Raw genomic sequence first — 26,071 nt, 5'->3', positions numbered from 1 at the left:
CCACCGCCAAACTGGACGCTGCCGGCCATCGATGGTTAGCATCTCTCGCAAACTACAGATTTGCCTTGAAGTACAAGCCTGGGCGCTAAACATTGGAGCTGATGCCCAATCTAGAAGGCCTGGACTAGGGACCACCCCGGATGAGGCCATTTGGGAGGAAATTCCTGGGCCAGGAATGCGAGCCCTGTGCAACACCGCAGCTATAGTGGGGAATAATGTGGCCTTCTCTGAATTACGTGTCGTGGATTCATTGGGATGCCAATCCAAGGCTCTACCTGCTGCCTACTGTGATCCTGATGGGCTGAACGTCACCCCTGATAAAATTCTCTCGTGGAAAGATATGATACAATATCAAATAAGGGACGCAGTAGTGGGCCTTATCCGCCAAGCCGTGCAGAAAAACAAACTGGATATGCTGAAGCGTGCTCCAAGCGACGTGGTGGCGATTCTCATGCGGGAAGCTGACAAATACCAGCTGAACAACGGCCTACTCTATCGGGTGGTACAGTACCATGACCATCCCGAAAGGAAGCAATTGGTCCTACCCCGAAATCTACAATATATGGTCCTGAAAGCCTTACACGCTGAACATGGCCATCTGGGTGTAGAAAAGACTTTTGGGTTGGTGCGTGATCGGTTATTCTGGCCACGGATGCGTGAATCAGTGGAGCGACACTGTCGTCGGTGCTACCGATGTATCCAGCGCAAGACCCTCCCTACCAGAGCCGCCCCCATGGCTCATCTGATTGAACCTGGCACCCGAGGCATCAGTAATGTATTGGTCATCACCGATCACTATACTCGCTACGCTCAGACCTTCCCCACCAAAGACCAGAAGGCCATCACGGTAGCTAAAGTCCTATGGGAACGGTACTTTATTCATTACGGGTTGCCAAACCGTCTGCACTCGGATCAAGGTCGGGACTTCGAAAGCAACATCATTAAAAACTGCTTAAGCTACTAACCATTTCTAAGTCTCGAACCACACCATACCACCCAGAGGGGGACGCCTTACCGGAGAGCTTCAACCGGACTCTCCTGGAAATGCTCGGCACGTTAAAAGGATCTCAGAAGAGAGAATGGAGCAAACATGTGGAATCTTTGGTGCATGCCTACAATTGCACCTGCCATGAGTACACAGGGTTCATTCCTTATTTCTTGATGTTCGGGCGAGAAGCGAGACTTCCGGTGGATATACATCTGCGGGTATCTACTGATGGGGTACCCAATATGACGCACTTCCGATACGTACAAAGGCTACAAGACAGTCTGCAAATGCCTACCAGTTAGCCGAGAAAGCTTCTGCTCGTTTGAACGCTGATAACAAAAGACGTTATGATCATAAGGTCCGCCATCGGAAGATTCGTCATGGCGATGCCGTTCTACTCCGAAACCTAGGAGTCCCCGGCAAACACAAACTGGCTGATCGCTGGCGTGACGTAGTCTATGAAGTCGAATCACAAATGCCAGGGCTCCCAGTATATCGTATAAAAGACAGTGATGGCCGGGTAAAAACCTGGCATCCAAATCACCTCCTCCCTATTCCACAAATGGAGGAAGGAGATACATAGATACCGACTACATCTTTAGATGGAGAGTTAGAACCAGTAGAATCTAATGAGGAAACAAGTCCGGTCAGAATGGAGAGCCCCTCTCAAAGGGAACCACAACACTCCGCGGCACCTCCCGGCGGAGCTACGGGTAAAGGGCCTCAACAAACAACTTTTCATAAAGGAACTCCAATGAGTAGACCCCTGGATCCTCAAAGCCCATGCTTCATGCCCCAAACAGACTTTTCAGAGACATTTATGCCCTCAATGGGAGAGGCTGAGCCTCAGGACTATGCACATTACTCTCCAGAAGAAGTAGAGCCAGAGCTTCGCAGAAGCCAAAGAATGAGGCACCCTCCCAATCGGGTAGCTTACGATTCAGTTGGGGCACCCCACTATGAGGCTCAGCAGTGGTAACGGGCCAAGATACAGGCTGTTATTGTGATGTTCACGCAATTGTGTAATCTCATGTAGAGCATTGCACGGTGTTATGTTATATAATTGTACTACCTTTTTTTTATTATATAATTTCTGTACATGGTTATGGTTGCTACCCAAGCGAGGTCGTTGGGATTTTACCAGGCGGAGTGTGTAGCCCCGGTCCCCTCTGGCTCCCAGAGACCCCATCCTTTGCCTCAGCGCGGTCACGGGTGCCGCCGGACCCAGCGACGGACTCGCCGGCTGTTTCCAAAGGTGGGGGCCAGAGCAGGGAGCGTTTTGAGTCTCGGGAGGCTCGGCGGCGCACCCGGCTAGCGGGGGCCGCCATGATGGTTTGCACATGCGGGCACAGTTATCGCGCATGAGAAGTGAAGTGCAGGAGTTGCGACAGCCATTCCAAAGTTGCGCATGCTCAGTGCAATTGCGTACGCGGCCCCAATGTTACAGCAGCCTCCACGGGACTACAACTCCCATGAGGCCTAGGGAGGAAAGCCCCAGGTGACCCAGAACAGCCAATAGGGCTCAAGGATTCTCAGCAGTTGCTTTTAGATACAGTTGGCAGTTGGCAGTTAGGAGTTGGAGCAGGGAGCTAGTGAGTGAGGGTGCAGGGGAGCAGTAGCCCCTTGCACTAGGCCAGATAACCCCCAAAGGCCCCAGATAACGATTACCCTTGCCCCAGTTTGTTGGTTGCTTCAGGGACAGGCCTTAGAGAAGGAGATCTGCCACTTTAGCTATTTGGTTAAGTAAAGATACACTCTGTGGCACGCAGCCTGATTTCTGGGTCTGTGCTCAGACCCTTCTATATATATACAGACTATCTTACCAGAGACTAATATATATATATATAAAGACTATCTTCACGGAGGCCATGCTAAGCAGCGACTTCGGCCTGCCGGCTGCAGACGGATCCCCTTCAAGGTACAGACGTTGCTGAGCCGCGGTGATATTATCCACACCGGAATTCACCCCACATGTAGGAGGACGTCACGTCGGATCCGGCGGATCCAAACCCAGTTGAATAGCGGCACCCATGGCCTGGAGCCCCGGGCATGTACCTTTAGTAGTGCACTAACACGTAAAGGGATAGCGCTATCTCCAACACATTGAGTGGGTGTGGACATAAAGGGACATCAGGGGATTGGTGCCCAGCACCCAAGGTACTTTGGAGGAGGGAATATTTATGGTGATGTGTGCACCCAGTGCACTTCTATGTGTATGACTATATGCATTATTCTGTGTGGTACAGGTACCAAAGTTATTAGTATTAGCAATAGTAAACAGTTATTAGCATACACTGTGTGCGTGTTTTATTATTGTGGTTCCTGTAAGAGGACCATCCCACTAAGGTGGGAGCCCTTACAGGTGGAGGCGCTGTGTTCAACGAATGATCATGTAACCCCAGGCTCCCAGTGGCGGAGGTTCAGGCCTTCTGTGAGCCTATCAGGTAACGCACCACACCCGGTAACACAATTGTATTTCCCACATTGTCCCCATCTGCGATAGGGGGGGGGCAAAAGGTGTTACAGTAGCATACTGACAAACTGTGTTCAGAGCTTATTGAACACTCAATTGGGCTTATTCAGGGTTGTCACCTTCAACTGAAGGCCAACACGGAGAACAATGTAAAAATTACTTGGTGCGGCGTGGTGCGGCGGCGTCTCCCGGCCTCCTCCTGCAATTCCCCCTCCAACTGCAGTGAACATGGCTGAACGCTACATGACGTCATGACGCTACACATTACCATGGCAAAGTGACGCCACACAGCGTCATCACCATGGCAAAGCAGCACAATTTGACGCTGCGCATCCATATTCACTGCAGTTGGAGGGGGAATTGCAGGGGAATTGCCAGTGAAGGCCAGAGATGCGGTTGCACCCCGCCGCCACACGGAGATTCACAGGCTAAACCCATAGCCCGGAGGTAAGTGCTCAAAACCCAGTCTCCGGATCAAACCCGGAGAGGTGGCAACCATGGGCTTATTATAGTAGCTTTGATAAAATCACTGCCAAATCAAATGGTTTGGCATGGCCCTACCTCACGGTCTCAGGGTAAAAAGAATAGTCCAGGCACACGGTCTTATCACAAAGTAGAAAATGTAATCCAGCATTTTGTGATAAGACCGTGTGCCTGGACTATTCTCTTTACCCTGATACCACTTGGGGACCTGGTAGGACGACCCCCCTTGGTCTGTGGGCACCGGCAGGTGACATTATAGTTCTTCATTGATTGTGTGCCAGATCACCTCTTTCTATTGCCTACCTCACGGTCTGACATTTGTGTTATCACAGTATTCAGAAAGAAATATCGCAAGTGAGAATCCTTTCGATAGGAAAATGCCAATACCGCTCGGGATAGCAGTGCCTTTATCTCAGCCTTTTTCTAAGTTCTACCACTGCGATCTGACTGCATGGAGAGATCTGCACATAGAGAGCTGCATCTCCCTGCACAGCTCTTACAGGCAATTGTACTGTTTTTATTTAAATGTTAATAACACAGTATTGAAGCAGGGGGTCTCCAGCGCAGAACCACATTAATTTAAGCCTCGGGAACTCCCTTCCCGAATTACAGGTCCAGGTGGAGTGCCGGTATCCCTGCAATGTTTAAATTGACCGCGTCACGTGACCGGGAAATTTAAACAATGCAGGGAGATACCAGCACCCCTGTAACTTGGTAAGCAGGGGGTCCCAGAGGCTGAAATGAATGTGGTTCTGCTCCAGACACCCCTGCAACAAATGTCATTAAAATAAAATAAAAACAGATTCATTATCTTAGCGGCTAGAAGCCAGAGTACCTGGTTTCTTAGGGTTAGAGGGGGTGAGTGAAGGGGTTAATTGCCCGAGGGTGGGTGGTTATACCGGGAAGGTTGTATGAGGAGTTAACCCCTTCAATACCTTAGTTGTAGTAACCATTAAGGTAATGAAGGGGTTAACTCTTCCTGCAACCCTCCTGGTAGGCATAAACACCAACCACGGGCCAAATACCACCTTCACCCACCCCATCTACCCCAATAGACTGAGCACAAGTATTTAACCTTTTCATTACCTTACCGGTCAGCTGCTCAGATAATGAAGCTGTAAGTAAATGTACTTTTTTTACATAAGATGGAAGCAGGGGGTCTCCGGAGCTGTATTAATGTGGGTCAGCACCGGAGATTTCCAGCTTCAATCCGATACAGTAAAAATACTTGTTTTCTTCTAAGTCACAACGTAAATCCTATCTCGCACCCTTGAGGTGGAGAGATGTGAACCTGTGAGTTGCTTGCGAGCTGCAGCCACGATGTGATTCTCGGAGCTACTAGAATTTCTTGCTACTTACAGAAATGCAAGTCTGAGCATTTTTTGAGCTCCCACACGGTTTGTCTGTGCGGGAGCGCTACCGATCAGGAAGAAGCACTTCTCGAGCGAGTATGGCAAGTTAGCAAGCTTTCTGAATAGCTACATATGCAAACTCATTTGAGAAGTGCTCAAAATGCTTGATGAGTTACTTATCGAGCTACTAGAATAGGCCCCAATGAGTATTTTCATTTTGTAGTGACTGCAAATTTGCATGTCGGCCAAAGAAACATGTAAAATCTTTCTCACATCAAAATTTGTACATCACTTCATTCTTTATTGAGTAGGGGGAAGAGGTCCTCTGTGCTTTCAGAGTTTATTCAAAAGGGGCCCTTAATCTCTCTTACTAAGATGATTTGAGTTCACTAGCATAGGGGAGCACAAACTGGGAGGCGTAGTGGTTGTAGAGGCCTCGTGCCCTTCCAGAAAGCATTTAAATGAAATGCCGGGGCAATGCGCGAGGCCTCAGCAACTACACTTACCATGATTCAGAAACTCGGTGTCGGGCGTCGGCATGGCAACGCAGCATCAAATGATGCCACGGGGCCATGTGACATGACGTCACATGACCCGCGGCGTCATTTGACGGGAGTCACCATAGCAACGGGATGACGTCACATGACCCCGCTGCATCATTTTACGCAAGCAAAAAGGTAATGGGGGCGCAAGCGGTAGGAGCAGCAGGCAGTGGGGCACAGCTTCAAAAAATTTCGCACCCCTGCACTAGCAGATGATTTGCTTATCTTTAGTAATAATAATATTAAGCTTCAAATTGAATAACTCCACTAGTGTATTGATGCTGGGGTACAGTTAGATCTGCTAAAAATCTAAAATAGAATGTGGCTAAATATTTATGGCAAAGAATGATTTCAGCTATCCACTTTTTTTTCCACTTACTTTTGCCACAAATCCTTAAACATTTCCATAGATATGCTGTGCACAAATATTTGAAAATCACTGTTATTGCCAAAAATATTTGTAATCAATTGAACATACAATTATGTCATATTCTTTTCTCTTATTTTCCATGTGTTAGCTTTCAGTCTGGTGTTTATAATAGTGCATGAAACCGAATGGCATTTAGAAGCAGAAAAATACAATTTTAATGTTAGTCAATCAAATGTGAAGAAGATTTTACTTCCAAATGACCGATAACTGTGACCCGTAGGAATTTAATAGGAAATAGATTGTTCATCCTCTGACCTTTGCAAAACTCTCCACGTCGGCCAGCAGTCTACTCATTATGATGATTCAGCTGCTTAATATAAGCAATTATCTGCTTTTCTAAATTAGCTAATATATTTATTTAACGCCTTCAAGAGACTTGAATAGATTTGAAGTGCATTGCTGCTAGTTAGATTTTTTTTCCCCATTGCTCACAGGGGTTAAGCATTGACATTAAATATACATTTTCTTTCTTATGTTCTGCGAGCTTCCTTTGATAATGTTGTTTCTTGATTTGTGTGACTTTTGACATTCTCAGGATTTCTATTTTAACAGAGAATGTAAAAATCTTCCAGGATTCAATGCTTTTCTTTATAATATGTTGTGCACAGACTAGTGACTGAGTGGGCAGTAAGACAATGCATGTATTACCCTCCTTGCCCAGCTATTAAGTAATTTACATCAGTTATCTAAAGCAGGGGTGCACAAACTTTTTTGCTCTCCCCCATGCTCGTGCCCCCACTCCCCCTACCTTTTCGACGGCATCAGCGGTGTCATTTAACAGTTGCCATGGCAACGCATTGTCATTTGACTCCACGTTGTCATGGCGACGAGTCACCAGAAGTCGCCGGAGAGAATGCCTTGCGCGCTCCCCCAGGCATTTTATTTATATGTTGTGGGGAAGAGCGCGGGGCATCTGTAAGCGCTGCCCAAACCCCCCCCCCACAGTTTGCACATCCCTGAGCTACAGTATGTACATGTCTTTACTCATTCTCTCATACAGTACCTTGTCAGGGTGCTGTATCCAGGCAGACTGGGTGTAGATATGCTGATGGAATAATGATGGGTGCCAGAAACTTTTTTAGTACACACAAGAACTTTATTCACAGCGGATGATAATCGTCTACATACAAAATGTACTTCACTTCAGACATTAACTGGTGGCAAATAATATGGCTACTCAGTGCTTCTTCCCCTGATAGCTCTCACTCCTACACTAGGGAGGCAATTCGGCTTCTTTAGTGCTCAATTATATCAAGTGCTGCAGGGCGGCAGCACTATTCTGTGACATCACATAGCGCTGCTGCTGAGCGGCATCTGGATTATACCGGGGAGGGACAGCAGCGTAGTCTTGGAGGTGCGGCCATGAGCGGTTCACCCTCATTGGATGAACCGCTCACGTGACGTGGCCGTCGTGTCAAGAAAACAATTTTGCAAATCTCTTCAGGAGACAGCCGCTCTGCAGCTCCACGAGGCGCGCTGGCGTGTAAAGCATCAGCGGATTTCAGCTGTTTGATTTCCAGCTGTGCGGCGTCGCGCCATGTGGCGTCACCAGCAACATCTGGTATAATCACGACCTTAAGCTTCATGCCCTTGGTAGCTCTCACTCAGGTACTTATGCTTGTTCCCTTTAGTAATTGTAGATTGACAATCTCCGGCATAACTTCCATAGTGCCCTATATAACGGTAGGGGTAAATGTGACTGCTTTTAATAAAGGTAAAGCCCGCCATTAAACCTACCTGTCAATAATACATCAGTGTTATGGTTTTGTATATACATATGTATTGTACGCCTGATTCCAGCCCTTCAGGGGTTAATTTTGTGTTCAGCTGGGAATGTTGCAAAGATCGCAATCGCAGATAGGCACCATGTGGGGAAATCTACATATATTACCAGGTGTGGTGCAATACTTTTTTCAACCTCATCTACTATGTAACTATGTAACTATGTAATACCTGATAGGCTCACAGGAGGCCTGAACCTCTGCCACTGGGAGCCTGGGGTGTATCCTGGAATGTACTGCTTACAGCACCTCCACCTGTGCAGGGATTCTAGTGTGTAGAATAACCCCTGACACAGGAACCACATACAGTAAATACTTACACCAGGGTATGGATAAAACAGTTTACTATATGCACTAAATCATAACACATCAATACACAATATAACATCACAGCATCACAGCAGTGGCACGTTTAACCTGGCCTCACTGGGCCTCAACCCCACCCACCATCCACCCAAGTATCTCAAAAGTCCTACAACGCCACAACAGCTGGGCGCGCAGATGCTGTACTTGGCTGATGGATCCGAAAGCGTGATCCACGATGCTTCCACTTGTTGGTGCATAGGGTGGCGTCCCACCAGACAATCCCATCAGGAAGATAGTCTCTATCTTGAGCGATGGTCTGCGTCCAGACACGATAATCAGGGCTGCACAGCAGATGGGGACATCCCTGCGCTACGGAGCGCCACCTATGCCCATCTGCAATCGCGTTAATGGCCGCTGCAACTCTGCTGCGCATGCGCAAACGCTTTAAAGATGGTGGCGCCTTGCTGTAGATGCTGCCAGGAGTCCCTGGCGACGCGCTCGCCCCTGCAGCTACCCGGCACAGTGCAGGGGTCCCCCCGCTAAGCGGAGGTAAGGGGGCACCAGGGGAAACCCTGCGACACCTGTAACAGTTTTCATGTAACATTTCTACCCATCAATCAGGGGCTGGGTCATATTGAAGACACCTGGCCCTAACCCTCCCTTAATGTATCCATGTTGCGGAATGGGGTATAAAAGGTGGTGAGGGAGACCCCAAGCTAGCTGAAATTGCTTTTAGGTTTAGCTTTTAGCTTTAGCTTAAGATCTATGTTCTAATAGGGATTCCAGCTGCAGTGTCAACTCCAGTGCCGGTGCCAGGACTGGAGTCCAATTCCAGAGGACACTGCATGGAAGAAGAACAGGAGAAATCTCTTTAGGGAGGTCTCAGCACTTTGTTCTTAAGGGTAACCCCAGTTTCCCCAGATGTGAGTATGTGTTGTTTGTCTGTGCATAGTTATGGATACTTTTTACCAATAAATTTAATTTTATCAACTCTGTTGTCCTGTCTGGAGAATTGATCCCTTGTGTGATAGTCCTGGGCTCCCGTGACAACCTATATCTGGTGCACTGTGGTTGGGACACACACCCTATTCTCGGGAATCAGTATTCCTTTACTGTGATTGGCATTCTTCCTCTATAATGATTAGATCATCAGGAGTTTACCGAGAACCTGACAGTGTCAAGGATTGGACTTTGGCTGAAGTGGATCACAGTGGTAGGAACAGCAGGGAGCGTGGTAGGAGTCACAAGCAGAGGTCAGAGGCAGGCGGCAGATAGCGTAGTCAGGTAACAAGCAGAGGTCAGAGGCAGGCGGCAAATAGCATAGTCAGGTAACAAGCAGAAGCCGGCAACGAGGAGACTGGAACAGGACAATAGCAATAGCTAGCACAGCAGTAAACACAGGAACCAGCAAGAGCTGGGGAATCAGTATAAACAGGCAAGGGAGGAACAGGAAAGGGAGGTTTATATATACAGGCTGAGAGGTAGAGCACATGTGCAAAGGTGTCTGGAATGTTCCTTAGTTTAGCAGCAGCAATCCCGGTGGACAAGTATAAGTACTGCGGGCTAGAACAAGACATTGAGAGAGCAGCAGCAATCCCGGTGGCCAAGCATGGTTCCCGCAGGCTAGAATATGACAGTGAGTGAGTACACTATTCATCGTGGATCAATATCCCATAACTCTATGCATTGCCTACCTCATTCAGGCCTATTGGATCGGGGCTTTACTAAGGACATTTCGGTGGGCCTGATTTAATTATGCTCTGAGAACTCCCCTGTTGAACACAAGCTGGCTCCTCTTCTTTACTACACATAACTATACACTTACAACTATATACATGCCTCATGGTGAGGCCCCCATCTGTCACTCCAGAGGAACTATACAGTATATACCCTCCCGTTTCCTTATGATGGATTTCACGAGACCTACTGGCTGTCCTTTCTGCAAGTCATCCTATATCACATGATGGAGAGGGGAGTAAACTGAGTGATCCCACACAGTTAACCCATTAAGGCTGTTAATTCCTTATAATAATAGTTCCAAAAGGGGGGCTAGACGTGGGCTGTGGAGATCGTGCCTAAGTTCAGCACCACATCCAAAAACTTCCTTTAAAATTGGTACCTAACTTTTAGAATGTTTGAATTCTGGGTTATTATGGGAAAAGACAGAAGTTGTGATCCTCATGGTAAAGCCACCTAGAACAGCTAATTCTTTTTTGTATATTAGTCAATGCAAATAAATCATTATAGATACTATCTGAATCTTTGAATCCACCCTTCTATAATATTTTTTATAGGAAATATAAATATAATTTGAACATGAAGACATCAATTTTAGCTAGTGCCTTTCTGATGCCTAGCATGCATACATACAGATGCAGTCTTCGATTCCATCGAGCCTCTACAGACTGCCCATGGAGGAATTTGTGTCTCCCTGCCACGCACTTTCACCCGCTATGGCTTTTAAAAAGCCAGGTGAAGCGTGAGAACACTTTTTGTGTGTGCGGCGCAAGAGGGGTTGCCGTGCGGGAGCCACAAAGGGGATACGATGGAATGGTGGACTTCATCTGTACAGTAGATCATTCCCATTTTACTCTATCTTGTAAGGTACAGTATAGTCAAACAATTTTACCCCGAAATACCATACCTTCTCAACAATATTCAATTTAATTTGTAGACTAGTAGAAATGTTTCTTTCTCAGATTAAGTTTTCCTAGAATGATTTTTAGTAGATATTCAGTTCATTTATTCCTATAACCGTGGTTTCATTAGGTAAAAGGTTAAACGCTTTAATAGTCATATTGGCTCTAGGGAAGTATACATTTGTTATAAATTGTAATACTTTAATGGACCAATGTGAGAGTTATTCAAAGACTACATTTTTAGTGTGCAGCACTTTTTAAATCTCACAAATCTATTCTGCAAATGTACTGCAGTTACCTGAACAACAGACTTAGGGGGCTATGCACTAAGCTTCGTTAAGTCACTTTTAGACCGCAAAGTGCTCTTCGATCGTAATTTTTGGCTCAACCCGATGCACTAAGCAACGCAAACATGCACTTTGCGGTCTAAAAATGACTTTTTTCAGGGATTTTTTGTAAGTCCAACTTTGCTCGATCGCAACCCTGTTTGCGTGAAATTCTGGACTTAAGCGGGATGTACTAAGCAACGCAACCTTAGCAAACACGAAAGTTGCGTTGATTAGAACATGTCAGGTCAGGTCAGAGTAGACGCAAAGAAATCTGGACTTAGAAAAAATTCTGGCTTTTTATTTTTGCATGTGCAAAACCCATACAGCAGGCCGGCGGGCGTCCGCGGCTGACCCCGTGTGGGTCACCTCCAAAAATAAGAAACAACAATTGTAACTAAATACACCCCCCTAACACATACAATACAGTAATGGCCAAAATTACTATTATCCAAATATGGATAATAATGCATTTGGCCATTTTAAATACATATAACATTCAATAAATACAGTCAAAACATATTACACTTACCTTTTACAGGCACCCACGATGAAGGCCGTCTTCATCCTCATCTTCATTCTGCCCATGCCCCTACGGTGCTGCAAAACATGCACAACAATTACAATAGCCAATGTAATGTCCCCTAACCCCTTAATCACCATAGCGGTTATTAACCGCTACAGTCATTAAGGGGTTAACACCCTCACACACCACTCGGGAGGCCTACATATGCTCCCCCAATAACCCCCCACACGTGAAGCCTAACCACCCTCACCCACTACCTACAAGGGAGGCCTACCAACATACCCTTGGGGCCAATACCCCCTCCCCCCACCCCCAGTACCCACAATAAAACAATACACTGCCCCACAATAAACATCATTCTATTTATTAAATACATAACCCACCCCCTGTGCCCCCCCATAAATACATGATTTATCCTTTTACATACAGGGTTCATACCCCAGCCCCACGCGAGTCCCCGGTGGGCTGGCGGGTCACCTGACAGACGTACAGGGTACCAGCAACTTGTTTCACACAGGTTCTGGAGGCCTGTTGGTTGGTCCCGCCAAGCCATGGCCCCCAGGTGGTCTCCTTGGGTCACCGTGGGCCACAATTGGATCCCCACGGTAGGCCCGCTGATGTCTGGGAGCCCCGGGTTAGACCCACAGGTGTCTGCGGGGCCTCGGGTGGTTCTCACGGGGGTCTGGGGAACTCACAAGTGCTCACTACGGGTCCGCTGTGCCCCCACGGATGTGGGACAACCGGTTATTCCCCGCAGACTATGGGTCAGCAGTGCCCCCACATATGTGGGACCACCGCTTCATCCCCGCAGGTGTCACCCATGGAACCACCAGCCTGATACCCGTGAGGCACCCGAGGAGACCGCAGGTGGTCTCCAGAGGTCTCACGCAGAATCAAGGAACCAACCCTGAATGTAAAATAAATAAACCTGGCCTATACATTCATACCCTGCTGCAACACCCCTCCCCAACACCTACAGTACAATAATGTACCAAATAACTATTATCCAGATATGGATAATAGATTATTTGCCCATTATGAAACACATAAAACCGCACTGGCACCGATGCCCCCCCAAACCGGGGCCTGTAACTCGGGAAGCAGGGGGTCTCTGAGGCAGAAATCAATGCGGTTCAGCTCAGGGGACCCCATGCTCCCGCACACTATTAAAAAAAATACATTAATGCAGCTTCATTACCTTAGCGGATAGCCGCTAAGGCAATGAAGGGGTTAAGGCACATTACCATGTTTATTGGGGACAATTGCCCCCAATAAACAACACACATCCCCCCACCCCCTAACACATACAGTACTGTAATGGGCAAAATTACTATTATCCACATATGGATAATAATGCATTTGCCCATTTTAAATACATATAAATTACAATAAATACAGTCAAAACATTTAACACTTATGTTTTACAGGCACCCACGATGAAGGCCGTCTTCATCCTTAGCTTCATTCTGCCCATGCCCTACGGTGCTGCAAAACATGCACAACAATTACAATAGCCAATGTAATGTCCCCTAACCCCTTAATCACCATAGCGGTTATTAACCGCTACAGTAATTAAGGGTTAACCCACCCTCACCACTACTCGGGAGCCCTGCATACCCTCCAACTCTAACCCCCCACCCCGTGAGGCCTAACCACCCACTACCCACAAGGGAGGCCTACCCACATACCCTTGGGGCCAATACACCCCCCCCCCAACACATACAGTACAATAATGTGCAAAATAACTATTATCCAGATATGGGGTTAGGGGAACTCACAAGTGCTCACTACGGGTCCGCGGTGCCCCCACGGATGTGGGACCACCGGTTATTCCCCGCAGACTACGGGTCCACAGTGCCCCCACAGATGTGGGACCACCGCTTCATCCCCGCAGGTGTCACCCATGGAACCACCAGCCTGATACCCGTGAGGTACCCGAGGAGACCGCAGGAGGTCTCCAGAGCTCTCATGCAGAACCAAGGAACCAAACCTGAATGTAAAATAAATAAACCTGGCCTATACATTCATCCCCTCCTGCCCACCCCTCCCCCAACACCTACAGTACAATAATGTGCCAAATAACTATTATCCAGATATGGATAATAGATTATTTGCCCATTATGAAACACATAAAAAATCCACAAATCAAAACATAAATTTTTAATCTTAAAACCACCACATTGCATGTTAAAATAAATACAGCAGCCATTGCAAATATAAAAAAAAACTGCAGCTACACAAATGTCTATGAAATTTCACACAATTGCATTGAGTGTGTACATGATGCAATTAATCTGTGCATCATATAACACTATGCAAAATATATGTAACAATAAAATACACTATGAACAATGTCACCTAACCCCCAAAGCCATCCTGAAAATCAATTAGAAACTAACCAACATCACTACAATTAGCATCAATCAATTAATCCATTTCCTCAAATAATTAAAATACAATACAAATCAATTATACAATTCCCTATTCAATTGCTAAAGCCAAACCATTGCCAAAACAATTCTAATTTAAAGTAACCACCATCATTCTAATCTTACTACCATAAAGAAGCCTTTAGCTAAATACAAATGACATTATTCACAACAATGACAAAATAAAGATGCTAAATACATTATCCATACATGAAAAGAACCTAAACATGAGCCAAACAATCAATTTTTATCCCTGTATGTCTATCCATACAGATAGATAAACATAACATACAGGGGCAATAATACAGCATAAAATACAATGCATTTACATACAAAATTCACATACAATACACCCATTCCGTGCCCGTGAATGTATTATATACATAGATACATTAACAGGCATTAAATGGGAGTGAAAAAAATAAAAGACATGAATGAAAAATCATAAAAACCTGTAAAAGTAAAAATAATAAACTTCATAGTACTAGAGCCAATCAGAGTTGGGATGTATTTCCCACGCTCTGATTGGCTACCGTACCATGTGAGACCGGCTATGTTTCTTTTAATGACGTCATCTTAAAGGCAATTGAAGCAAAGCCATTCTGATTGGCTGTGCTTTCATTGCCTTTAAATGACGTCATCATTATTTTTTTTTCATCGGCCAAATCACATGTTTTTCATGGCCCTATCAGGACCGTGGGAAACATTTGACCAAAATGTGACGTCATAGGCCTATAAAAGCCTATGTCGCCTCATTTTAAAGCTAGCCGCCGAGGAGGGAACATCTCCCCTCCTAAGAAGAGAAGAAGGGCGTGGCGTAAGAAGAAGGAAGAAGCCGGAAGAAGATGGAAGAAGATGGAAGAAGATGGAAGAAGACCCCAGAAGACCCCAAAGAAGAAAGAAGACACAGACATGGATTTGTTATGGTTTTTTATTTTATGGCTTACCTGTGGATTGATTCCTGTGCTTCCGGGTCGCTTGGATTTCGGAGAGTGGACATCTAATGGTGAGTAAACAAATGAAAAGTTTATTATTTTTACTTTTACAGGTTTTTATGATTTTTCATTCATGTCTTTTATTTTTTCACTCCCATCTAATGCCCGTTAATGTATCTATGTATATAATACATTCATGGACACTGAATGGATGTATTGTAGGTGAATTTTGTATGTAAATGCTTTGTATTTTATGCTGTACTATTGCCCCTTTATGTTATGTTTATCTATCTGTATGGATAGACATACAGGGATAATAATTGATTGTTTGGCTCATGTTTAGGTTCTTTTCATGTATGGATAATGTATTTAGCATCTTTATTTTGTCATTGTTGTGAATAATGTCATTTGTATTTAGCTGAAGGCTTCTTTATGGTAGTAAGATTAGAATGATGGTGGTTACTTTAAATTAGAATTGTTTTGGCAATGGTTTGGCTTTAGCAATTGAATAGGGAATTGTATAATTGATTTGTATTGTATTTTAATTGTTTGAGGAAATGGATTAATTGATTGATGCTAATTGTATTGATGTTGGTTAGTTTCTAATTGATTTTCAGGATGGCTTTGGTGGTTAGGGGACATTGTTCATAGTGTATTTTATTGTTACATATATTTTTCATAGTGTTATATGATGCACAGATTAATTGCATCATGTACACACTCAATGCAATTGTGTGACATTTCATAGACATTTGTGTAGCTGCAGTTTTTGTTTTTTTATATTTGCAATTGCTGCTGTATTTATTTTAACATGCAATGTGGTGGTTTTAAGATTAAAAATTTATGTTTTGATTTGTGGATGTTTTATGTGTTTCATAATGGGCAAATAATCTATTATCCATATCTGGATAATAGTTATTTGGCACATTATTGTACTGTTGGTGTTGGGGGGGTGGGGGGGGGGGCAGGAGGGGATGAATGTATAGGCCAGGTTTATTTATTTTACATTCAGGGTTGGTTCCTTGGTTCTGGAGACCACCTGCGGTCTCCTCGGGTACCTCACGGGTATCAGGCTGGTGGTTCCACGGGTGACACCTGCGGGGATGAAGCGGTGGTCCCACATCTGTGGGGGCACTGTGGACCCGTAGTTTGCGGGGAATAACTGGTGGTCCCACATCCGTGGGGGCACCGCGGACCCGTAGTGAGCAATTGTGAGTCCCCCTAACCCCATATCTGGATAATAGTTATTTTGCACATTATTGTACTGTATGTGTTGGGGGGGGGGGGGTGTATTGGCCCCAAGGGTATGTGGGTAGGCCTCCCTTGTGGGTAGTGGGTGGTTAGGCCTCATGGGGTGGGGGGTTGGAGTTGGAGGGTATGTAGGCCTCCCGAGTGGTGGGTGAGGGTGGTTTAACCCCTTAATGACTGTAGCGGTTAATAACCGCTATGGTGATTAAGGGGTTAGGGGACATTACATTGGCTATTGTAATTGTTGTGCATGTTTTGCAGCACCGTAGGGCATGGGCAGAATGAAGATGAGGATGAAGACGGCCTTCATCGTGGGTGCCTGTAAAACATAAGTGTTAAATGTGTTGACTATATTTATTGTAATTTATATGTATTTAAAATGGGCAAATGCATTATTATCCATATGTGTAATTTTGCCCATTACAGTACTGTATGTGTTAGGGGGCGGGCGGATGTGTGTTGTTTATTGGGGGGCAATTGTCCCCAATAAACATGGTAATGTGCCTTAACCCCTTCATTGCCTTAGCGGCTATCCGCTAAGGTAATGAAGCTGCATTAATGTATTTTTTTTAATAGTGTGCGGGAGCATGGGGTCCCCTGAGCTGAACCGCATTGATTTCTGCCTCAGAGACCCCCTGCTTCCCGAGTTACAGGCCCCGGTTTGGGTCATCGGTGCCAGTGCGGACGCCATCTTTATAGAGCCCACGTCGCGTCTTGGATGCTATAAAGATGGCGGCGGCACTGGCACCTGATGCCCAATACCGGGGCGTGTAACTCGGGAAGCAGGGGGTCTCAGAGGCAGAAATCAATGCGGTTCAGCTCAGGGGACCCCCTGCTCCCGCACACTATTATTTAAAATACATTAATGCTGCTTCATTACCATAGCGGATAGCCGCTACGGTAATGAATTATTATTTATTGTTATGTGTGTTTTAATACTAGTGTAGATGTGCAGGCGGTCTCCAGAGCTCAACCGCATTGGTTTCAGGTCCGAGGACCCCCTACTTCAGGAGATACAGGCCCCTTTATGGGTGCCGGTATCCCCTGCAGAATGTAAATAGCCCGGTCACGTGACGCGGGAGCTTTAAACAGCAGGGGATACCGGCACCTATATCTCCTGAAGTAGGGGGTCCTCAGACCTGAAACCAATGCGGTTCAAGTCCTGAGACCCCCTGCTCATGTACACTATTATTAAAATGTATTTATTTAGTGTACAATCGCCTGTAACAGTCTTGCATGGAGATAGCAAATCTCCATGCAAATGTTACATGCGGGTTTTTTTTCTATCAGCTAGCGAACGGAAAGGTTCAGAACGCTAGCAGGGGGAAAAAAAGCATCACGTACGCTGTGGCTGTTTTGAGCTATTTTGAGCAGGTACGTTAAAAAATGGCCTCAAAGCCTTAGTGCATCGCGTCCCCGGCTTCACTTTTTAACGATATTAGTGTTTTAGTAATCGAACGGTACAATACAGCCAAAAGAACTTTGGAATTAAAAATGTATGAAAAATATATTTTTAAAATAGCTTAAAACTCTTTGGAATTAAAGAACCTTGGTAATTAAAAGTAAATATATGAAAAAATATATTCTAAAATAGCTTAAAAATCCTTAAATAAAATCCTTAAATAAAATTTAAATGGAATTGTGTGGTTTTTTTGTGAACAGAAGCAGAATACGTGCTATATGTGGATGACTAACAGGGTGTGTTTATATAGCCTGTTGTTGGTCTGAGGTAAAAAGGGGATAATGGGGCTGGTTAGCAGAGTTTAATGCGCAGTCTTTCCTTCACGGAATGCTGCTAAAAACAATAGCTTTCTCACCCTCCTGGTGGAGGCAGTACGTGAGTTGCTTCTCTCCCGGGGGCCCAAATAGGAAGAAAAGGGCCGAACTCGGTGAGTGAGCAAAATAGAATTTATTAGGTACAGAAAACAAAGTCAAAATAACACTCACGGTACAGCTTTAAAACAGCCCAGCATCAGCCTGATCGTCCGGTGATATTCCTCTCACCAGTACAGCTCCCGTGGTCGCGTCCGACGGCGGGACCGGAAGAGGAGGTCTTACCGGATGTCAGCAGGCTGGCTGGGTCCTTCAATCAATGGGCTCCGGCAGGGAACAACTAGTTTCGCAATAATGCTTCGTCAGGTTCCTGCCAGATGCCCTGTGTCTTCCCTCTTTATAGGCAAATACCTAATTGATGATTGGATTGGTCATCAATTGGTATTGGTACAATTAAATAATAAAATGTAAAAACGACCTTTATTGAGTGTTGGGTGTTGGACTAATGCCCAATAATATGAAAGACCAATAATGCTAAACTCTAAATACATACATAAATATGTTACAAGTAGTGACAATGTTATACACAGTAGATAATCATGCACACATGATCTCTATCAGTTCTATGAGACCTTCCCTCGCTCGAGGTGTAGGCAATTAGTAATTTGTGCAATCTACAGACATCTTTAAACAAATCTCTTAAAATTGGTAGCAGGTGCAGCACAATAACTTGTGAAGTAAACCTCTAAGTAATTCCTTCAGCAAATTAATTTCATACCTAAAGTGGCCCTTGCACTTAGAACTTCTGTGATGTGTGACATTTAAACTAAATGCAAAAAAGCTTATGCTCAGATGGATGGATTTTGAGTGATATATAAAAAATATAAAATAATAAAATATTTTTTTTATTATGGACTTCATGTACTTGTTTGCACATATGCGAACAGAGAGAGTACAGAATTCTGCAATGAGAATTACAAATGTGGGTAAAGAGTATTGTTGTGTTACCCAGGCTTAGGTGAAATGTTAAAAAGTATTAAAAAGTATCCTTGTATATGTCTTGCCTCCCCCTTGTTGGTAGTTTTAGGGAATGTTGGTGGTGTCTGGAATTGGATTTGGGATAAAAGATATTAAAAAAAAAAAAAAAAAAAAAAAAAAAAATCTTTTTATAATGTTAGTTCTAAATAATAGTATAATAGTAATAGTAATTAAAAATGATGCTCAATAATTGAGAAATGTGGGGTACTTGAATTCTTAGTGTGTGTTTCTAGTATTTCATTGGGGATTTGACCCCACGATCATATTGGCCCTTACTCAAAAGCATTGTGATAAGTTAACTGTGCTACGCAGAGGCAGATAGATTTCATATACTCGTTGGTGCATATGTGAACATAGAGAACGTAAACATAGAGATAATGTAATTGTGTACGGTTAAGCGAATGTAAGTGAATCATCCAATTGCGAAGTTACTGGTTCCAAATTCGGGAGGGGGAATGGGAGAAAGAAGAGAAGAAAAGGAGAGAAGAAGAGAAACGTGATTAGTGTGTTAAATATACATGTTTCATTCTAGAAAAGCCCCAATGTCGATGTCAATGTTAAGTCCTTGGGGTGCTAGCGTCTTTAGTTTATAAATCCATAGTGTCTCCTTTCTTGCTAGTTTTGTAAGTCTATCTCCCCCTCTCCAAAGGGGGGGAATCTGTTCTATGGCTCTATATGTCAAGCCCGAGGGGTCCCCCTGATGCTGTAGTGAAAAATGTTTTGACACGCTGTGGGTCATAACCTGTCGTCGGATGTTACCAATATGTTCCAATATACGAACCCTCAGTGGTCGGCTGGTACGGCCGACATACTGTAGTCCACAGGGGCAGCTTAGTAAATAGACCACGTAGTCACTCTTGCAATTGATAAAGTGCTTGGTTTTAAATTGTTCGCCTGTTACATGGGATGAAAAGTCTATTTTGTCGTTTGACCCTTGTTTGCAAGCTTTGCAAGTACTGCACTTATAAAAACCTTTGGCTGTTGATAGCCAATTCTCGTCCCTTTTGGAGTTATCAGTTCTAAATAGGCTGGGTGCTAATTTATTCTTTATATTATCTGCTTTTTTAAAGATGACCTTGGGTCTTTCTGGGAGGTAGTTTCTAAGGGTGTCATCTCCTTGTAGAAGGTGCCAGTGTTTATTAAGAATTTGTTGTATTTTGCCTGAATCCTGGCTGTACTGAGTTAAAAATGCGACGTTAAAATTTTCTGTCGGTTGTTTTTGTGTTGTTTTTAGGATATCTCGTCGTTGTAGGAGACCTGTCTTCTTAATGGATTCATCTAGTGAGTTTTTGTTGAATCCTTTGTTAATAAACCGATTTTTTAAAATGTCTGCTTGTTCTTTAAAAGTGTTACCGTCGCTGCAATTCCGCCTGATACGGCGGAATTGGCCTGGGGGTATGTTAGATAGCCACTTTTTGTGGTGGCAGCTTGTTCTCAGTAGGTAGTTGTTGCAGTCTACTTTCTTGAAAAATGTTTTGGTTTTGAGAGAACTGTTCTCGACATAGATGGTTAGATCTAAAAAATCTACAGAGATGGGGTTTGTGCAGGCCGTGAATTTTAGATTGATTTCGTTGTCATTGATATATTCTAAGAACCGTTTTAGATCCTCCTCGCTACCTTTCCAGATGAAGAAGATATCATCTATATATCTCCGCCAAAGCGCCAGATCTGCGCTAAATTCATGTGTTGACCAGATTTTGTCCTGTTCCCAGGCGTCCATAAAAAGATTGGCGTAGCTTGGTGCAAATTTCGTGCCCATTGCGGTGCCGCATTTTTGTACTGCACCGACACACTTTATTCGAGCAAATACCCGGTATGTACCAGGCAGATACCTGGAATGCGCCGCTCCTCACCTCTGACAAGCCCCGTTGCATTTGCCTTCCCAGCCTGGGTTCATGCCTGGCTGATGGGCGGCTGATCTGTTAAATGATAATGATTAGGATTTAATAGGCTGCAATGCTTCGCGTGTCTACCAGATGGCATAAATTCATGAATTGTAATGCAGTATATATATATATACTGTGCAGTATTGCAGCCAGCGGGAATAAAATGCTTCAATCCCTGCTTGGAAAATAACTCAATGCACTCGGGCAGAAAACAATCACAAACCTCAATACACCCGGGTATACCCGAATTCGTGGGACTAGCCATGCTCTAATAAAGTGTGTCGCCAGTGTAGGTAGTACTTTCCATCAAAGTTAAAAAGGTTATGTTTTAAAATAAAGTTAATACTCTCTAGAATAAAAGATTTCTGTTCTATAAGAACGTTTGGGTCATTGCTTAATGTCCTATCAATGGCTGAAATACCATCCTCGTGGTTAATGGATGTGTATAGTGATGTTACATCACATGTGCATAGTATAAAATCTGGGCTCCATGCTGTTTGTTCTATCATATTGATAGTTTGTGTGGTGTCTCTGAGGTATGATTTCATCCCCACGACGTAAGGTTGTAGGGAAATGTCTATGTATTCTGACAGTCGTGAGGTGAGAGAGCCTATACCCGAAATGATCGGTCTTCCTGGTGGGTCTATCAGACTTTTGTGTATTTTGGGAAGGAAATAGAAAATCGGCATCACAGGGAATTTGACATTTAAGTATTCATATTCCTTGGTGTTTATTACCCCTATTTCTTTACCCTTGTCCAGGTGTTTTGAATATTCTGTACAGAAATTCTTATGGGGATTTATTCTTAGACTCTCATATGTAATAGCATCTGAGAGGATCCTGTCTGCTTCTTTTTTATAGTTGGTAGTATCCATGATAACTACGCCCCCCCCTTTATCTGCTTGTTTGATGGTTATTGATTTATCATCCTCAAGTTTTTTGAGCGCAGTCTTTTCTTTAAGTGTTAGATTGTGTTTTATTTTACTTCTTTTGCTATGGGTTAGTTTTTCGAAGTCTCCTTCTATTTTCTGGTGAAATGTCTCGATATTATGGCTCTTAGCCCAGCTTGGATAGAATTTATATCTTTTATCCCAAATCCAATTCCAGACACCACCAACATTCCCTAAAACTACCAACAAGGGGGAGGCAAGACATATACAAGGATACTTTTTAATACTTTTTAACATTTCACCTAAGCCTGGGTAACACAACAATACTCTTTACCCACATTTGTAATTCTCATTGCAGAATTCTGTACTCTCTCTGTTCGCATATGTGCAAACAAGTACATGAAGTCCATAATAAAAAAAATATTTTATTATTTTATATTTTTTATATATCACTCAAAATCCATCCATCTGAGCATAAGCTTTTTTGCATTTAGTTTAAATGTCACACATCACAGAAGTTCTAAGTGCAAGGGCCACTTTAGGTATGAAATTAATTTGCTGAAGGAATTACTTAGAGGTTTACTTCACAAGTTATTGTGCTGCACCTGCTACCAATTTTAAGAGATTTGTTTAAAGATGTCTGTAGATTGCACAAATTACTAATTGCCTACACCTCGAGCGAGGGAAGGTCTCATAGAACTGATAGAGATCATGTGTGCATGATTATCTACTGTGTATAACATTGTCACTACTTGTAACATATTTATGTATGTATTTAGAGTTTAGCATTATTGGTCTTTCATATTATTGGGCATTAGTCCAACACCCAACACTCAATAAAGGTCGTTTTTACATTTTATTATTTAATTGTACCAATACCAATTGATGACCAATCCAATCATCAATTAGGTATTTGCCTATAAAGAGGGAAGACACAGGGCATCTGGCAGGAACCTGACGAAGCATTATTGCGAAACTAGTTGTTCCCTGCCGGAGCCCATTGATTGAAGGACCCAGCCAGCCTGCTGACATCCGGTAAGACCTCCTCTTCCGGTCCCGCCGTCGGACGCGACCACGGGAGCTGTACTGGTGAGAGGAATATCACCGGACGATCAGGCTGATGCTGGGCTGTTTTAAAGCTGTACCGTGAGTGTTATTTTGACTTTGTTTTCTGTACCTAATAAATTCTATTTTGCTCACTCACCGAGTTCGGCCCTTTTCTTCCTATTTGGGCCCCCGGGAGAGAAGCAACTCACGTACTGCCTCCACCAGGAGGGTGAGAAAGCTATTGTTTTTAGCAGCATTCCGTGAAGGAAAGACTGCGCATTAAACTCTGCTAACCAGCCCCATTATCCCCTTTTTACCTCAGACCAACAACAGGCTATATAAACACACCCTGTTAGTCATCCACATATAGCACGTATTCTGCTTCTGTTCACAAAAAAACCACACAATTCCATTTAAATTTTATTTAAGGATTTTATTTAAGGATTTTTAAGCTATTTTAGAATATATTTTTTCATATATTTACTTTTAATTACCAAGGTTCTTTAATTCCAAAGAGTTTTAAGCTATTTTAAAAATATATTTTTCATACATTTTTAATTCCAAAGTTCTTTTGGCTGTATTGTACCGTTCGATTACTAAAACACTAATACCGTGTTCCATATCTTCCTATCCTCTTATCTCTACGTTTGAGCAAAATCCCGTGCGCTGACCAACCCTCCACCTCCACTGCAACTACAAGAAGATTCCGGGCTTTATCTTCTCTACTGGTCCAGCTGCAGAAAACAACAAGGGCAAGTATACACTACCCTTTCTTCGGTTACACACTACCACACAGGCAACATCACAAGCCTATACAAATAGGGAGCGCCCCAACCTCTTTTCTTTTTTTCTTTTCTTTTTGTCACTTTTTAACGAACCTGTTTTTGGCCAAATCAGAACGCAAAGCCATTGAGCTTAGTGCATAGCCCCCTTAGTAGGTTTTGAAAAGATGTCCCAACCTCCAATAAAAGGAAAAGTGAAAGTCAATAGAACATATTTAAAAGATTTTTTGCAACACAGATTATTTTTGCTGTTATACTGTACATTTTTCTTTTTCTTTCTAGGGGATTTTTGTTCTGGGACTTCCATATGCTATTCTTCACAGTGGATATTGTGGTCTTCTTCTGATTGTCCTGGCTGCCGCTTTCTGCTGCTACACTGGCAAAATTCTAATCTCTTGCCTATATGAAGAAAATGAAGATGGGCAATGCATAAGAGTGAGGGACACATATGGAGACATTGCCAACGAATGTTGCAAAAGAATATTTCCCAAGCTAGCAGGCGCTGTTGTCAATGTAATCCAGCTTCTAGAGCTAATCATGACATGTATTTTGTACCTGGTCGTGAGTGGGAACTTACTGTCACATAGTTTTCCATCTGTTCCAGTGACTGCAAAATCCTGGTCACCAATTGTATTTATTATACTGTTTCCATGTGTTTTCATCAAGAATTTCAAAATTGTGGCAAAACTCAGTCTTTTCTGTTCTTTAGCCCACTTTGTTATCATATTTATAATGATAACATACTGCCTAACACAGCTTCCAAAATGGTCCTGGAGCAGATTTAACCTTTTAATAGATTTTGAAAACGTCTTAATTTCAGTAGGGGTAATCATCTTTAGTTACACTTCACAAATTTTTCTTCCCACCCTGGAAGGAAGCATGAGGAACAAAGCAGGCTTTAGTTCCATGTTAACATGGACTCACTTGTTTGCATGTGTTGTTAAGACAGTTTTTACATTAGCTGCTTTCTTAACCTGGGGAGAGGACACAAAGGAAGTAATAAGTGACAATCTGCCACCCTACTTGAAAACATTAGTGAATTTGTGCCTTTTGACCAAGGCTCTCCTTTCGTATCCATTGCCTTTTTACGCCGCTGTCGAGATTCTCCATTCCTGTATATTTAAATGTTGCCAATCAGAAGCTAAATCACTTGTATGTGGCAAGGTTTTAAGAGTTGTGTTGCTCTTGTCAACCTTACTATTGGCCATATATATTCCCCACTTTGCTCTGCTCATGGGTTTAACAGGCACTGTAACAGGAGCTGCTATGACTCTCCTGCTTCCTCCACTTTTCCATTTGAAGTTAAAATGGCAAAAATTGGATATTTTTGAAAAATGTGCTGACTTTTCTGTTTTCTTTCTGGGTTTGCTGTGCTGCATAGCAGGAATAGTTTGTTCCATAAAACGACTGCATGAAACATTTGGAAGAAAGTAACGGGCAGCTAAAGGGCAGAAAAGTGAAACATGATTACAGTATACTGACTGTAGCAATAACATTACTTACTTAATACCTATTGTAGTAATAACATTATGGTTTTCTAATTTTCTGATTTAACTGATTTGTTATTACAGTATATCATAATTGACATTACATCTTAGATATTCCACTAGCTGAAAACCTGTGTATTGTTAGCTCGTGTTAATTATAAACCTCACTTTCAGGAAAATGTGTTGCTGTAGATTTATCTTATTGCATAGTGACTGATCTCAGTGATTTGCACATCTCTGCATGAGTGTCACTGACATTTACCACCAGTGCTAGAGTCATAAAAAAATAATTACAGTATATATATATATATATATATATATATATATATATATATATATATATATATATATAACCACTGATTTGCATCCAAGCATTACACTTGCACCATCAGAACACAATGCAACCAAATTATTTCTCAAATATCCAATATCAAATCCAACATCACACAAACTTTTTAACAAAGTTTTGTGTATAGTCTCAGCATCCTGTGCTTCCAACTCAATCAAATCAAGGAAAATTGTAGATGATAGATGACAATCTTCAACTTTTACAAAAATTATGATCATTGCTTTATTAGATATTGTTGAAATTTCATCAATGATGACACAAATGTTTTATTTTTTGTCTATTATTATACATAGTTACATAGTAGATGAGGTTGAAAAAAGAGGTACGTCCATCAAGTTCAACCTATGCTAAATTTAGACAA

General features: G+C 43.2%; 1 protein-coding gene across 1 annotated transcript; it reads left to right on the top strand.

Moving 5' to 3' along the window:
• The first annotated feature begins 1,044 nt into the window (after positions 1-1,044).
• On the top strand, positions 1,045-25,308 carry SLC32A1 (solute carrier family 32 member 1). Its single transcript, XM_075595013.1, has 2 exons — positions 1,045-1,221; positions 24,157-25,308. The coding sequence occupies exons 1-2, from the start codon at positions 1,045-1,047 to the stop codon at positions 25,306-25,308; spliced, it is 1,329 nt and encodes a 442-aa protein (XP_075451128.1).
• Positions 25,309-26,071: the final 763 nt, after the last annotated feature.

The sequence above is a fragment of the Ascaphus truei genome, chromosome 4, assembly GCF_040206685.1.
Source record: "Ascaphus truei isolate aAscTru1 chromosome 4, aAscTru1.hap1, whole genome shotgun sequence".
NCBI classification, from domain to species: Eukaryota; Metazoa; Chordata; class Amphibia; order Anura; family Ascaphidae; genus Ascaphus; species Ascaphus truei.
Note: the sequence above shows the minus strand (reverse complement) of the source record. Positions and strands in the feature narration are given on the sequence as shown.